Raw genomic sequence first — 14828 nt, 5'->3', positions numbered from 1 at the left:
GTAATTTCTGTACATTCATGGCAAAGTGATTCTACTCACTTATGTAACGGAGCAGGACTATGTATTGACCGTGCCCTTGTATGAAACAACATCCAGCACATGAAATGAATGGAAACATCCATGTGTAGCTTCCATTCAGGTCATTCAAAGACACCCACTCAGAGAAGGTGAATCGATGATACCCTGCTTCGGCAGAGAAAGCTGAGGTTGAAGAAGCACTAAAGCTGCTCCTGTCAGCCACAAGTGAGTGGGAGGGGCTTTACGTCACACGCCGAGCAGTCACGCCTTGCGTCCACTGCGCATGTCAGTAATTCCGTCTGTGTTTTGAGTTTATGTTTGTGTGTCTGCGTGTGTGTTCTTTCCCACACGAGTTTACTGCAATTCCGAATTCTCACAACCACCGCCAGAATGGCAGCTGCACCCCCGAACCCAGACGACTCTAGTCGGGGTAGTAGCGGTAGCAGCGCGCCCAGCGTCCTTGTCGGGGACGGGGACACGGAAGAGGCCGAGGATTTCACCTCCTCCTCCCACTGCACAGAGCTGTCTCGGCGGCAGAACGAACAGAGGAAGCAGGGATTGTTCTGCGACGTGACGCTGGCCTTCAGCAGTGGGGCGGCAACCGGGAATGTTCAGAGCTGTGAGTTTTCCGCTCATCGTTCTGTACTGGCCGCGGCTACGGACTATTTCACGCCGTTGCTGGGAGGGCAGTTCTCCGAGTCGCTGTCGGGTCGGGTTGAGATGAAGGAATGGAGCGCTGAATTGGGACCAGACCCGGAGACGGTGGAGAGTGTCATTCAGTACATGTACACGGGAGAAATACGTGTGAGCACCTGCAATGTGCATGAAGTGTTAGAGCTTGCTGACAGGTTTGTTTACAATTTAATTAGTGTTCCTTTTAATGTACATAATCCATTTAATTGCCACCTGCTAGTACTTGATTATTTGTATGTAGTTCAGTGACATAACAATGTTGTTTTGGCTTACTGGAGGTGTCACTGAAGCATATTGGCAAGGTTAGGGTTTAGGGTCGGGACGTCCTATGGATCCCGGATAGCACTGACCATCCTGTAACCTGTCAAACCTGAATTTGAGTGTGGTGAGTTCATGGGTGTCATAAATGGCCTTGCCCATGTTTGTTTCTCATGTTCTGTTATTGATTGTGTGCGTCGCCTGCAGGTTCCTGCTGCTGCACCTGAAGGAGTTCTGTGGGGAGTTCTTGAAGAAGAAGCTGAGCCTGGCCAACTGTGTGGCGGTGCACAGCCTGGCCCACATGTACACCCTGGACCAGCTGGCTCTGCGGGCCGCAGACATGATCCGACGCAATTTCCACAAGGTCATCCAGGACGAGGAGTTCTACACCCTGCCCTTCCACCTGGTGAGGGACTGGCTGTCTGACGCAGAGATCACCGTGGACGAGGAAGAGGTGCTGTTTGAGGCTGTGGTGAAGTGGGTCCAGAGGAACACAGAACAGCGGGGGAGGTACTTTGAGGAGTTGTTCCGTCTCCTCCGGCTACCCCAGATTAAGCCCACCTATCTGACGCGCGTGGTGAAGAACGAGGCACTGGTGGCGGCCAACGAGGCCTGTCTCCGCCTGGTGTCCGATGCCGTGGAGGGCCACGCCATCCGCTGTGAGAACCTCAAGTCAGCTGACCTGGAGTTCTGGTCGTCCTACATGGCCTCCTTCCAGCCGCGCTTCGGTCAGAACATGGACGTGATCATGGTGGTGGGCGGGGTGTCGGAGGGGGGTGACTACCTGAGTGAATGTGTGGGTTACTTCATCTACGAGGACCGCTGGGTTAACCTGCCCCACATCCACAACCACCTGGATGGCCATGCCATCGCCACCACAGAGTCCCACATCTACGTAGCGGGATCCATGGAACCGGGCTTCGCCAAGACCGTGGAGCGCTATAACCCCAACCGCAACACCTGGGAACAGGTGAGCAACCTGACCACACGTAAACACTCCTTTGGTCTCACCTGTATCAAAGACATCCTGTATAGCATCGGTGGCCACGGCAACTTCAGCCCCGGCTTCAAGGACGTGAGCGTGTATGAGCCTGAGCCAGACAAGTGGCACAACCTGGAGTCAGCACCCAAGATCCTGCGGGACGTGAAGGCGGTGAGTGTGGAGGACCGCTACGTATACGTGACGGCGCGCACGCCAGTGGACACAGACAACGAGGACGGGCTGAAGACGGTCACCACACGTTACGACACAGAGAGCCGCCAGTGGCAGGACGTGGACTCCCTGCCGCTCATAGACAACTACTGTGTGTTCCAGATGGCCGTGGCCCCCACCAACTTCTACCACACGGCCTCGTGCTGCCCTAAGAGCTACACGGTGCGGGATGAGGCCGCCAAGCAGAAGATCAGCGCCCACATCTCAGACGAGATCCTGGAGAGCTTGCCGCCCGAGGTCACCAGCATCGAGGGCGCCGCCATCTGCCACTTCGACGAGGACGTGTTTGTGATCGGCGGCTGGAAGAACAGCGATGACGTGGACAAGCAGTACCGCAAAGAGGCCTACCGCTACTCTGCCGAACGGAAGCGCTGGATGCTGCTGCCGCCCATGCCCCAGCCCCGCTGTCGCGCCACCGCCTGTCACGTACGAATCCCCTACCGCTTCCTGTACGGCTGCCAGCGCTACCCCATGCCCCAGAACCTGGCCCGCCAGCGGGACCGTATGCAGCAGATGCAGCAGCTACACCGGCGCACCCTCACCCTGCGCAGGCAGCTGCAGTCTCAGATCGAGTGCTGAGCTGTCACAACCCCTGTCTGTCCATCACACCCACCCCAGTGGGGGAGCAGCCCAGTCCAGCTCCAAGCCCCAAACATCCCCTGGCAGCCATCGTCATCAACCCCCACCCATAACCTGCTGGAGCAGCGGCTCCTATGTTGCTCTCATGTTGGTTCATTTTCAAGAGATCTGTGCCAGATCATCAGGTTGAGATATTGGTGTTAGTAGTGACTGTGGTGTTCAAGGCTGGGAGGTGTGGGAGTGATGTGACTCTGTGCTGGCCAGGTGTTTGTCTATGTGGGGAGGACAGGCTGAATGTTACAAATGTGAATAGAGTGTTGTACAGTGACCAACATCGGACTACACTACGTATGTATGTCAGGCCCAGGTGATGTTTATCTTTTTATACATGTATATAGTTGTATATGTATACTTTTATTATATATAAATATTTTGTGTCCCCCTTTTATGCTTATATGATGTAGGCAATGTGACACTTATGTACGGCAGAATCTACATTCCTCCAATCCAATGTGCTTAGTGAAGTCAGTCGTTCTCTATGACATTCCACACTGACAGTCTGTCCATGCAAATATCACACACACTTACATACACACACTCTGTGCAGCTGTAGGGTCGGGACAATACCAGTATTGCGATGCTCGTTAGTGTTGTGGCAAGTGAACGTAACACAAAGCAGATTTAACTTCTTTAGGAAAACAAACATTTAATGTTTTCATCCAGAGTCACATTTATTTTTCCACAAATATTTTACATTTTACATGGGAAAAGTATTGCGATACTGGTGTCATGCTGGCCCTACCAATCAGTTGGACCAAACCCTTACCAATGCCCGATGGCTTTGCTTTATATTAGCTTCATCTGAATGGCTCTGCTTCTTGTTATTATAGCTTTGATACAGGAGCTCAACATGAATGGAAGGAGAATAGTCTCATTCCTATTTATTATCAGATCTACTGTCCAAGAGTGGACAAGAGCCTGGACTAGAACCCAGAATCTCTAGTGGCACAGCCACAGCACCACTTGGGAGGCCCATTAAGGAAACAGTCTTAACATGGTAACATTCCATCAACCATTGCGTTGAATTATTCTTCAGTCTTCTGCTCGTCACATTCCTGTTGGTTGGAAACATTGTGTGGAAGGCCCTAGGTGGGAGTCTGTGAGTGAATGTTTCTCTTTTTGTTTTTGTCTGCATTGGTTTTATGGAGTTTAATGGCTGGAGGGTGTAGTTCCGATGGAGGACTTGATAACGTGTGTGTCTTGAGTACGGTAAGAATGCTTGGCAAAGCTGGTGAAAAGCATGCCTAGTAGTGCACTTCTACCCTTAATCAGTTGGTCATATTTATGTCCGATTGGGTTTACCTGTTATATTTGGCCAATTTTTATTTTTTTATGTATCATTTAATCCAACTCCAGCCGATAATCTATTCTGTTCCCATGTGAGAAAATATGTACACTAGAGTGATTTGCCTAGTAATCCAAAATGAATGTGATGTGAAGTGTGAGGGAAACCTGTTGCTGTACCTCAGGGCTTATTCAGGGGTTCATCTGAGAGATCCGGCCGGCCACATTGTTGCATGTTCTCCTCACCCTCCAAAGACAATCAGGGGGAGGGGGTACTTCAGGGGTACTCTGGGCAGAGCAAAATTCAGTTAGTGGTACGGTAACCAAAAAAGGTTGTGAACCACTGGTATAGACTAGAGGGTATCCTTATGTTACTGAGCGGAATGACCATATCAAGGTGAATGTGTTGAGTTCAAGAGTTCATTGATTGTTATAAGCACTATCCCTGAAGCTAATTTATAACATAAAGCACTATGATTTTGAGAATGCAATGCAAGTGTATTTCCTCAGTTTTGTTTCTCTTGCATAGCATTTGAAATAATTGTATTGACATATGTTGGCAATATATATGTTGCTTTGCATGTGGCAGTCGGGCATTGGGTCAATATATTGGATGTAAAAAAAATAAAAATAAATGCTGATGTCATCACTTGCAATTAAAATGTCCATTTTTTTTATACGACCTTGGTTTACCATATTTCTTGTGTAAATTCTGAATGTCATTTTGGCCAATATTATTGGGCAGTTTTCAAGCCTAGCTCTATAAACATCTGTCTTTTTCTTGGGTGGAATTTTCTCCTCCAATGTGACAACCTCCTTTTTTTATTTCTTTTTTACAAATTATAGAGAATGATAGAGAAAGCATCCCTATATAGTTCCGATTATGGCATCTGTGAGAGCATGGGCAGTGTCATTGAGGCATTATCCATTTTGAAGTAGTCAATTGGCTGATGACCAGTTGACAACATTAAAATGTTGGAAGCCCTCAATGTTGCTGCCAATGCTAAAACAGTATTTTGGCCACTAGAGGCCTCTATCATTTTCTATGGAACTAAGCTACATACATACACATGGCCATCAAACAATGCTGAGTACTATGCACAGAGTCATTGGGCATGAGCCAATTACAGTAATGCATTCAGTACAGTCAATCTTCCCTTCTAACACAGTAGGAAAATAATAGTACAATCACCCTTGCAGATGCAATAAGAAATATAGAAATGTATATATGCATATGGGATTTCTTCTGGGACATACAGCAGTGGATTTATTTGTGTATGGTAAATGCCAGTGGTAGGTGGGATACGGTGGGCAGGAAAGGGTAATAGTGGGGGATAGGGACGAGGGGGCGTCACACAGACAGGATGCTGTTGGAAGCGGAGAGCTTCAGCTCTTCCCGGGGGGACTGGAGGGAGTCCCGGGGGGCTGCGTACTGGGCCACGTTGGGAAGCCCGTGCACCACGCAGCAGCTGAGGGCACTGCGGAAGATGCCCATGTCGTGGGCGTCGTACCACTCCTCTCTTTTCTCGTCATAGCACTCCACGTTGAAGGTAGTGGTGAAGCCGTTGAAGCCCCCCACCACGAACAGGAGGTCGTCCACCACCTCAATGCCAAAGTTGCTGCGCGGGTTGAACATGGTGGGCACCGTACGCCATGTGTTGGTCAGCGGGTTGTAGGCCTCAGCGTTACGCAGGCGGTTAGCCCCATCGAAGCCGCCCACCTGGGAGAGGACAGAGGAAACTTGAGTCAAATATTTCTTAACTTTCAGCTCTTACTGAATAAGGCGTTGAAGTGCATTGTGCATGTACTGCATATGGATGTTCTGCTCACCGCATAGACCTGCTCCGCATAGGCGATGACCCCCACACCGCTGCGCCTGCTTCTCATGGGGGCGGTCAGAGTCCACTGGTTGGTCTGGGGGCTGTAGCTCTCTGCTGTGAACAAGCACTCATTCCCATTGAAGCCACCGCAGATGTACACCTAGAGAAAAGATCATGCCAACATTTTATAATCAATAGTCATTATCCATCATGAAGTTCTCTCCCAGGTCCCTCTGTTCCACTCACCTTGCCATGTAGTGTGGTAGCACTGGCATCACTCCTCTGCTCATGCATGGGTGCAATCAGGGTCCACTGGTTAGTCTCAGGCTCATAGCACTCAGCGGTGTTCAGTCGTACGTAGCCGTCAAAGCCACCCATAGCATAGATACAGCCATCCAGCACCGCCACACTGACGTAGCAGCGCCGAGAGTGCATGGGGGCCACCTGGTGCCAGGTCCGTGTGACAGGGTTGAACTTACGTACACTGTTAAAGTAGTCAACGCTGTCAAAGCCACCCACACAGTAGACAAAGCCATTGAGGTAAGCAGCTCCATGGTAGGCTCGAGGGCTCTCCTCCTGGGTCACATTCACCCACCGGTCAGCCCGCGCATCATACGCCTCAATGCCATTGGTGGGGCTGCCACCACTCCAGCCACCTATGGCCAATAGGATGGCATAAGGCAGGCGTGGGCGGGTCAGAGGGTTGCGGAAGTCAGTGTTGGAGGGCCCGTTCATGTTCAGGTCGTACATGGCCTTCAGGGCACTGATGATGATAGGCTTGCAGTCATCATTGTCCTTCACCAAGGTATTGTTCTTCACGTTGTTCATGAAGTAGTCGGCTGTCATCAAGGCCATGCGGACCTAAGCACACAGACACAGACAGACAGACGTGTGGCTAGCAGTTGACTAGCACGACACCCAAACTTACAAAAGTTATCCAACAGTAAAACATTGACACTATTGTTCACCTCTCACCTTGGGCAGCAGCACAGACACGTGGGCCTTGCGGTCCTGAGGCGAGTGGTTGATCCAGCGTAGGACCGCCTCAAACACAACATCCTCCTGCTTCACATTCAGGTCGTCCTTCTCGATGATGTCACAGAGCTGTGCCAGAGAGAGATCCATGAACTCTTCCGAGAAACGCACCATCTCAAAGTGGTGCAGGATGAAGAGGTAGGCCCGGCGGCGTAGATCAGGGCAGGAGTAGAAGTCTGCAAACTTGCAGATGCCGATGCAGTTCTGCAGACAGAGCTGGGCCTCCAGATAGTCACAGCAGGCCCTCATGATCCCCAGGATGCAGAACTGGTCTGCAGCCGCCAGGAGCGGTTCCACATTCTCCGCAGTCACAGGCACGGAACGTGTGTAGGCATACTCGATGATCAGGCGCATCATGTCTGGGTTCACACCAGGAATGCTGTAGACCCGCTTCTCAATGTTGTTCCAGCCACTTGTGAAGAGAGCACTGTGGGTCAAGGGTCAGGGGTATAATAGCACAATATTCTTCTCACTACAGCATTGCAATTGAACAAAGTTCCTCAGGACTCCCCAAAAGTAACTAATAATTACAGAGAGTTGGACCAAGCCAGAGATACCATAAATCTACAATGTTCTCGCATTCTCATTCAAAGTCAAGCGATGCCAGAATGGGAATGTCCTCTGGCCAGCACATCCCAACCCAACCTATCCCAACCAAGGGAAGCTACTCACCGGAAGTATGAGCTGCATCCACACAGGATGTTCTTGTGGGCATTGAACTCGATGCCATTGACTTTGATGACCACATCACAGAGTTTTCCCTCCAGACGTAACTCGTTAAAGATTGTACAGGTCATAGCACTCATTTTCCTCTCCATGTTGCATCTTTGAAATTTGGTGGAGGTGGCTGTCTCTTCCAGTTCATTCATTCCTTGCTATATTTAATGGGGGTTTGCTAGCTCTTCAGCTTAGACATTTGGCTGGTTTACTACAGCAGCTGTGTTCATCTAAGGATTGTGAATTGTGAATGTTCCACTTATATTATGTTCCAGAATTGTGCATTATTACATCACAGTGATGAGCAAATGGAATCAGAGCATCAGCCTCACCTGTCATAAAAAGTTTGTGTTTAATTTGATATATCTGACTGTTATGCCTACTGATCGTACAGTGAATGTGTAACAGTCATTTAACACTAATATTTGACACTACGTAATACATTTGATTAAATACAGTCCATTTCAGATGTAGTGAGAGGGAAATCGTGAATTAAGAATACATAGAAGCACACAATTTGCCATAATACTTTCTTCTGCTCTATCAGAACATAAATTATATTAGGAACATTTTAATACTGCTTTTGTGGTACTGGGGAAGATGTTAAACGCACACACTTACTTCCTCAATTTATGCAAGTAAATGCGCGCCCTCAGTATAGACTGGTTATTGCAGCATAGCTGACTAGCTAGCTATATAACTTATTGATTGCATTTCTAGCTAGGTCCATCGTTTGGCTCTTTGATCTTTTCTTGAATTAAACAACATCTCTCTAGAAAAATGGTACGTGTACTTTATTTTCCTGGTTGCCACTGAACGAATGACTGATGGCTAGCTAGCTATCAAACGTAACGTTAACGTTAGTTATTACAAACTAAGTTAGCTGCCTAATTTCTCCGAGTAGAATGGCTATGCCTATTGTTAGCTATGTGACAGTGACATAACATTACAAAAAAGGAAAATGCTTGTTAAGTGTGTGATTGGGGTGTTAGTTTACCCTAGTGTAAGATTCCATTAATTAAAGTCCTAACTGTGACGACAGCTGCAAATGAGGGGATGACATGCAATAGGTATGTGAATAGGTTTGTAGGCTACAGCTCCACAGTACAGTCCAACCAATACACAAGACTCCCGATGTTGTGTCCCAAAGCTAGGCTGCTGGCAAATCACTTTATTCTGTGGCCTGTATATGGTAAATGCTGTAAACAGTAGCAAGCACAGTGGCCTTTAGGGTTTATCGTCACAGAAGTGTTTAGGTGCGGCAGGTAGCCTAGTGGTTAAGAGCGTCGGGTCAGTAATCCAAAGGTTGCTGGTTCGAGTCGTTAAATCTGTGAAAAAATGTGCCCTTAAGCTTAATTGCTCCTGTATGTCACCCTGGATAGGACTGTCTGCTAAAAATGTAAAAAAATATAGTGCTGTAATATTTAGTTCTTCTGTTTTTCTCTCTCCTCACTACTTGTCTCCCTCCTCCATAGATCCCAGAGCTGTCCAGTCCCTCAGTGTGTATGAGGGACCCTCCCAGGGTGGAGGAGATCATCAAGACCATGCAGAAGGCTGGCACCAGCAAGATTCAGGTACCACCACAGAGATCCTATTCAATTGGGATTGTATACGTCATCCTATGGGTACCACACCCACGCGTTTCGATGTATTCTCCTAGTTCCATCCTGAGAGGTTTGCTTGATAATATGCTGACAATGTCTCTTGCTTTTTCAGGTCATTTCAGACTTTGACATGACCCTCACACGGTTTGCCTACAATGGGAAGCGGTGCCCTACCAGTCACAGTAAGTACAAAAGCTGGGATAGATTGTACGGAGAAGATACCAATGTGTACGCACAGTTAAGGGGTCCATATCTTGTCACTGATGTTTTTTTCGACAAGCCCATGAGAATGATGATGATTGCATCAGTATTATTTTTATAGATATCCTGGACAACAGCAAGCTCATCAGTGAGGAGTGCAAAGCACAGGTATATTTCAAATGTCATCAGAAAAACAACTAGACCACAGAACTTCTTCTGATTTGGCAGATACATTTGTGTAGATTAGAAAAACGATGACACAAGATTCACTGCTTACATATAACTATGTCTTTTCTAGATGCGTACTAGCCAGTTTTTCCCTTTCTGAGTGTTGTCCATTCTCCCTCCGTTCAGCTGAAGGACCTGCTCAACACATATTACCCCATAGAGATTGATTCCAAACGGACAGCGGAGGAGAAGCTGCCCCTCATGGTGGAGTGGTGAGTCACAGCTCTCTCTGAGCCAATCACTGCCCTTCTAGACCAGGAACGCATCACTTTGCTGTCAAACTGACCAATACCCTCTGTTCTACATCAGACATAGGCACCTCCCTGCGGTCTCATTTACCCAATGAGTCCCACTGTAATCCTGCCGCGTTTTTTGACTTCTGGGTTTGACTTCTGGGTTGTACCAATCGGATTCGTCTTATTCTTCTGCATCCAACCATTAGTCTGTGTGAAAAGCTGAGACTCTCACGAACACACACGTTTTGCTCAATGGCGCGAATGTAAGGGGTTCTTCTACACAGAAGGTCATAGGAAATCCTAGGACATAGTGTCTATAATACTGTAATAAGCTCACATAGCTCACAGCTCCAAACAGTTGTCATTGACCGTTTGGATATTCATTCCCCACTGACCAAACTATTTCTCTACAGCATTCATATACATTCATTTTGATCCGTTTTTTTTGTTGTTGCTTCAGCAGACCTTTTCTTTTTGACATGTGTCAATAAACTCACGAATGGAACTGTTTATGTCAAGTTGTTCTGTGTTCTACTTGTAGCCCTGGTTGTCCTGATAATAACATGGAAACGCACGTCATTGTGAGGCTAAATATAAGGGCTGGACATGCAGATAAATGAAAGTCAGATAAATGAAAAGACGATTTTTACTGGGGGTCTCGGGACTGATCGGGTTAACCAATCCCCTTGTGCCGTTCATCCCGTAGGTGGACTAAAGCCCATACTCTTCTGGTGCAGCAGCGCATCAGGAAAGACCTGCTGCAGGATGTGGTGAAGGAGTCTGATGCTATGCTCAGGTGAGAAGACCCTGCTACTGTTGCCAAGCCACAATTATGGCTGTTTAGTAGCGTAAAGTCATCGATAGCACAGTATGGTACCAAATGATGAAGCCTTATCAAGTCAATAATGTTAATGACGACCAGGATGATGACTGTAATGGTAGTGATTACAGCGCTATCTATGCCGCTGTCTCCCCAGGGAGGGCTACCAGCTGTTCTTTGACCACCTGCAGGAGCACAGCATCCCTCTGCTCATCTTCTCTGCTGGGCTAGGAGACGTGCTGGAGGAGGTGATCCGCCAGGCCGGGGTCTTTCACCCCAACGTCAAGGTCTTCTCCAACTACATGGACTTTGATGAGACTGTGAGTAGGCTATCGCTGACACACAAACCACAGTATATACGATACAGGTAGCCTCTATGGAATTGAGTGGGGAGAGGGGGTTGTCATGAAAACGCTTAGTTTCATTGCATTAAATGCGCTTTTCCTATGCTAGTGACCACGCAAAGACTGGGTGAAAGGTTAGTGGTTTGAGTGAGGATTTAACCCATTGGTGTCCCTCATTCTCAGGGAGTGCTGAAGGCCTTCAAAGGGGAGCTGATCCACATCTATAACAAGAGGGAGGGAGCTCTGCTGAACACGGGCCACTTCCAGGAGCTCAAGTCACGCCACAACGTCCTGCTGTTGGGAGACTCTCTGGGGGACCTGACCATGGCTGATGGGGTGCACAGCATGGAGAACATCCTCAAGATCGGCTTCCTCAACGACAAGGTACGGTAGTACTGGCTACACGTACACCAAAGCTCTCTCTTTCACACCCTAATAAACCCTCAACCACGCAAAAAAGAAATGTTTTTGTTTTTACTCTGAAGTTTTATTGTTTTAAGGCAATTGAGTGCTTGTTTTAATGCACAGTCAGCTTATTCAAGCACTGTTTAAATGTCGTTGGACATTGGCCGCTTGCTAACCGTTCCCCCTCTGCATGATCTTTCTCAGGTGGAGGAGAGGAAGACGTCCTACCTGAATGCTTATGACATCGTGCTGGTGAAGGATGAGACCATGGAAGTGCTGAACGCCCTGCTGCTCCACCTCACCAGCACCAAGTGACCTGGCCATGAAATTAATCTCACTGGCCAATCAGTAACGAGCCTTCCGACGCTACAGGAAGTATGTCGTACTGGTTAAGGAAGCTCTTGCTCAGGAAGTGCCAGTAGTCAGATACCATGAGTCAAGTCAGAATGGTATTGTTTTTGGTTTGTCTTTTACTAAAGCTCCAATGGCTGTTTGTGTGGGCCGCTGGGATGGATCCCAGACTGTGTTTTGGAGTCTCCCTTCCATGCTCCTCCAGTTGAATCCTTGTTGAACACTTACAACTTGAGAGCAGCATCCTTTACAGTCCTACAATTTGATTCGATTTCCTCGACAGCCCTACTGTCACATTCTGAATTGTTTACGAACCGTCATTAGTCCAACTGAAATGGGACAGGAAAACTAGGTGACTTCCCCATCTGGTAAATGTGTATTGGGTTCGTGGGGAGAGAAATGTTACTGGTGATATGTCTACATATGAGGAATATGCAGTAGCAGTCAAAAGTTTGGACACACCTACACATTCATGGGTTTTTCTTTATTTTTACTATTTTCTACATTTTAGAATAATAGTGAAGACATCCAAACTATGAAATAACACATTTGGAATCCTGTAGTAACCAAACAGGTGTTAAACAAATCAAAATAGATTTGAGATTCTTCTAAGTAGCCACCCTTTGCCTTGATGACAGCTTTGCACACTCTTGGCATTCTCTCAACCAGCTTCACCTGGAATGCTTTTCCAACAGTCTTGAAGGAGTTCCACATATGCTGAGCACTTGTTGGCTGCTTTTCCTTTACTCTGCGGTCCAACTCATCCCAAATCATCTCAATGGAGTTGAGGTTGGGTGATTGTGTGATTGTGGAGGCCAGGTCATCTGATGCAGCACTCCGTCACTCTCCTTTTTGGTCAAATAGTCCTTAGACAGCCTAGAGGTGTATTTGGTTATTTTCCTGTTGAAAAATACATGATAGTCCCACTAAGCGCAAACCAGATGGGATGACGTATCGCTGCAGAATGCTGTGGTAGCCATGCTGGTTAAGTGTCCCTTGAATTCTAAATAAATCACAGACAGCAAAACACCATCACACCACCTCCTCCATGCTTCACGGTGGGAACCACACATACAGAGATCACCTGTTCTCACAAAGACACAGTGGTTGGAACCAAAAATCTCAACTTTGGACTCATCAAACCAACGGAGATTTCCACCAGTCTAATGTCCATTGCTCGTGTTTTTGGTCCAAAGCAAATCTCTTCTTATTGGTGTCCTTTAGTAGTGTATCTTTGCAGTAATTCGACCATGCAGTCTCCTCCTCCTGATTCATGCAGTTGATGTTGAGATGTGTGTTACTTGAACTCTGGGAATTATTTATTTGGGCTGCAATTTCTGAGGCTGGTAACTCTAATGAACTTATCCTCTGCAGCAGAGGTAACTCTTGGTTTTCCTCTCCTGTGGCGGTCCTCATGAGAGCCAGTTTCATCATAGCACTTGATGGTTTTTGCGACTGCACTTGAAGAAACTTGCAAAGTTCTTGATATTTTCTGCATTGACTGACCTTCATATTTTAAAACAATAATGGATTGTCATTTCTCTTTGCTTATTTGAGCTGTTCTTGCCATAATATGGACTCGGTCTTTTACCAAATAGGTCTATATTCTCTATACCACCCCTACCTTGTCATAACACACCTGATTGGCTCAAACGCATTAAGAAGGAAAGAAATTCCACAAATTAACTTTTAACAAAGCACACCTGTTAATTGAAATGCATTCCAGGTGACTACCTCATGAAGCTGGTTGAGAGAATGCCAAGAGTGTGCAAAGCTGTCATCAAGGCAAAAGGTGGCTACTTTGAAGAATATCAAATATAAAATATATTTTGATTTGGTTAATACATGATTCCCATATGTGTTATTTCATAGTTTTGATGTCTTCACTATTATTCTACAATGTAGAAAATAGTTGTTGTTTTTTTTAAATAAAGAAACACACTGGAATGAGTAGGTGTGTCCAAACTGTTGTACGGGTCTAGATGTTGTTGTCTTCTCTGTATAGATGAAAGGTGAAGGAGTTAGGGTTTGTTTGTCTTCTTTGTCATATAAAGGGAAAGAAGACAGGATAAAGGTCAAATCTAACTGTACTTTTACCTTGTCAGTTTGAAACGCCAGTGTCTTATCTTAGTGTTCTATACACACTGTCTTTTTTTGTTTCGTCAGACTGTTCTCCCTTTTTTTCTTGAAAAGTGTCTATTCTACGAAAGTGACTACAGTAAATTATGTTCATGTTAGACGCTTATTTACTTTCAGATCTTAATAACAGACTACTGTTTTATGTGGATGTCATCAGTATGGAATCTGACGATACTGTGCCTCGGTATTATGGCATAGGTTTGTGTGCGTGGCTACGTTTTGTACAATGGACTTTTTTGGCGCCACAGTGCCACCATGTGGTCAAAGTAATAGTAATTTGAGCCATGTGTATATATTGACATTTACAGTATCACTCCATGCTGGTCTCAAAGAATCCATCCACCTTCAGCCTTAATACATTGAAAGTACATGAGTCCTTGAATATTTGGCGTGTTTTATATTTTCTCATAAATGCCATCACTTTCTGTAAAACAGCGTAGTTTTGATTATGTTTGATCTTTTCGAGGCCAATAGTTGCCTTTTTTTCGAGTCCTGTGAAAGTAATGGTTGACCTATTCGGTCTATGGTGAAGAACATCTGAATATTTAGTACTTTTAATTTTTTTGTATGATGGCAAAACATTTCATTGCCACATAAGAGGTTTTTAGTTCTTGGTAAAGCCATGGCATCTGATTCTATTGCTATTATTAGTATGTTTTGCCAAATTATAATTTAACATTTTCACCCAGTTACATGTTTAAAGATTTGAAGTGGAACTCCATTCATATTAAATGGTGATGTCACTGGTACAGTGCGCAAGAATCGGGTCATACATTTCCCTTGTGACGTGTGTTACTGAGGGGACAGTGTCAACTACATCCTC

General features: G+C 46.3%; 3 protein-coding genes across 3 annotated transcripts; 2 read left to right on the top strand and 1 right to left on the bottom strand.

Moving 5' to 3' along the window:
- The first annotated feature begins 272 nt into the window (after positions 1-272).
- On the top strand, positions 273-4754 carry LOC110486249 (kelch-like protein 11). The gene is made up of 2 exons (XM_021557695.2): positions 273-866; positions 1177-4754. The coding sequence occupies exons 1-2, from the start codon at positions 409-411 to the stop codon at positions 2759-2761; spliced, it is 2043 nt and encodes a 680-aa protein (XP_021413370.1). The 5' UTR covers positions 273-408; the 3' UTR covers positions 2762-4754.
- Positions 4755-5407: 653 nt separating this feature from the next.
- On the bottom strand, positions 5408-7817 carry LOC110487537 (kelch-like protein 10). Its single transcript, XM_021559451.2, has 5 exons — positions 7633-7817; positions 6901-7387; positions 6172-6786; positions 5936-6085; positions 5408-5825 (listed from the first exon to the last, which is right to left on the bottom strand). The coding sequence occupies exons 1-5, from the start codon at positions 7776-7778 to the stop codon at positions 5457-5459; spliced, it is 1767 nt and encodes a 588-aa protein (XP_021415126.2). The 5' UTR covers positions 7779-7817; the 3' UTR covers positions 5408-5456.
- Positions 7818-8295: 478 nt separating this feature from the next.
- On the top strand, positions 8296-12448 carry LOC110486248 (cytosolic 5'-nucleotidase 3). The gene is made up of 9 exons (XM_021557694.2): positions 8296-8460; positions 9153-9251; positions 9394-9463; positions 9604-9650; positions 9837-9922; positions 10653-10742; positions 10924-11086; positions 11294-11494; positions 11720-12448. Exons 1-9 carry the CDS (start codon positions 8458-8460, stop codon positions 11828-11830), a joined length of 870 nt encoding a protein of 289 aa, XP_021413369.1. The 5' UTR covers positions 8296-8457; the 3' UTR covers positions 11831-12448.
- The last annotated feature ends 2380 nt before the right edge of the window (positions 12449-14828 follow it).

The sequence above is a fragment of the Oncorhynchus mykiss genome, chromosome 13 (genome assembly GCF_013265735.2).
Source record: "Oncorhynchus mykiss isolate Arlee chromosome 13, USDA_OmykA_1.1, whole genome shotgun sequence".
Classification (NCBI taxonomy): domain Eukaryota; kingdom Metazoa; phylum Chordata; class Actinopteri; order Salmoniformes; family Salmonidae; genus Oncorhynchus; species Oncorhynchus mykiss.
This window is presented reverse-complemented; position numbering and strand designations above follow the sequence as displayed.

Excerpts from the sequence above, each read along its gene's own strand:
- LOC110486249 (XM_021557695.2), top strand. The coding sequence starts at position 409 with ATGGCAGCTGCACCCCCGAACCCAGACGACTCTAGTCGGGGTAGTAGC. Across the intron at positions 867-1,176 it reads GTGTTAGAGCTTGCTGACAG|GTTCCTGCTGCTGCACCTGA; the intron begins GTTTGTTTACAA and ends CGTCGCCTGCAG.
- LOC110486248 (XM_021557694.2), top strand. Across the intron at positions 9,464-9,603 it reads GCGGTGCCCTACCAGTCACA|ATATCCTGGACAACAGCAAG; the intron begins GTAAGTACAAAA and ends TTATTTTTATAG. Across the intron at positions 11,087-11,293 it reads ACATGGACTTTGATGAGACT|GGAGTGCTGAAGGCCTTCAA; the intron begins GTGAGTAGGCTA and ends CCTCATTCTCAG.
- LOC110487537 (XM_021559451.2), bottom strand. The coding sequence starts at position 7,778 with ATGGAGAGGAAAATGAGTGCTATGACCTGTACAATCTTTAACGAGTTA. Across the intron at positions 6,787-6,900 it reads TGTCTGTGCTGCTGCCCAAG|GTCCGCATGGCCTTGATGAC; the intron begins GTGAGAGGTGAA and ends CTGTGTGCTTAG. Across the intron at positions 5,826-5,935 it reads ATGCGGAGCAGGTCTATGCG|GTGGGCGGCTTCGATGGGGC; the intron begins GTGAGCAGAACA and ends GTCCTCTCCCAG.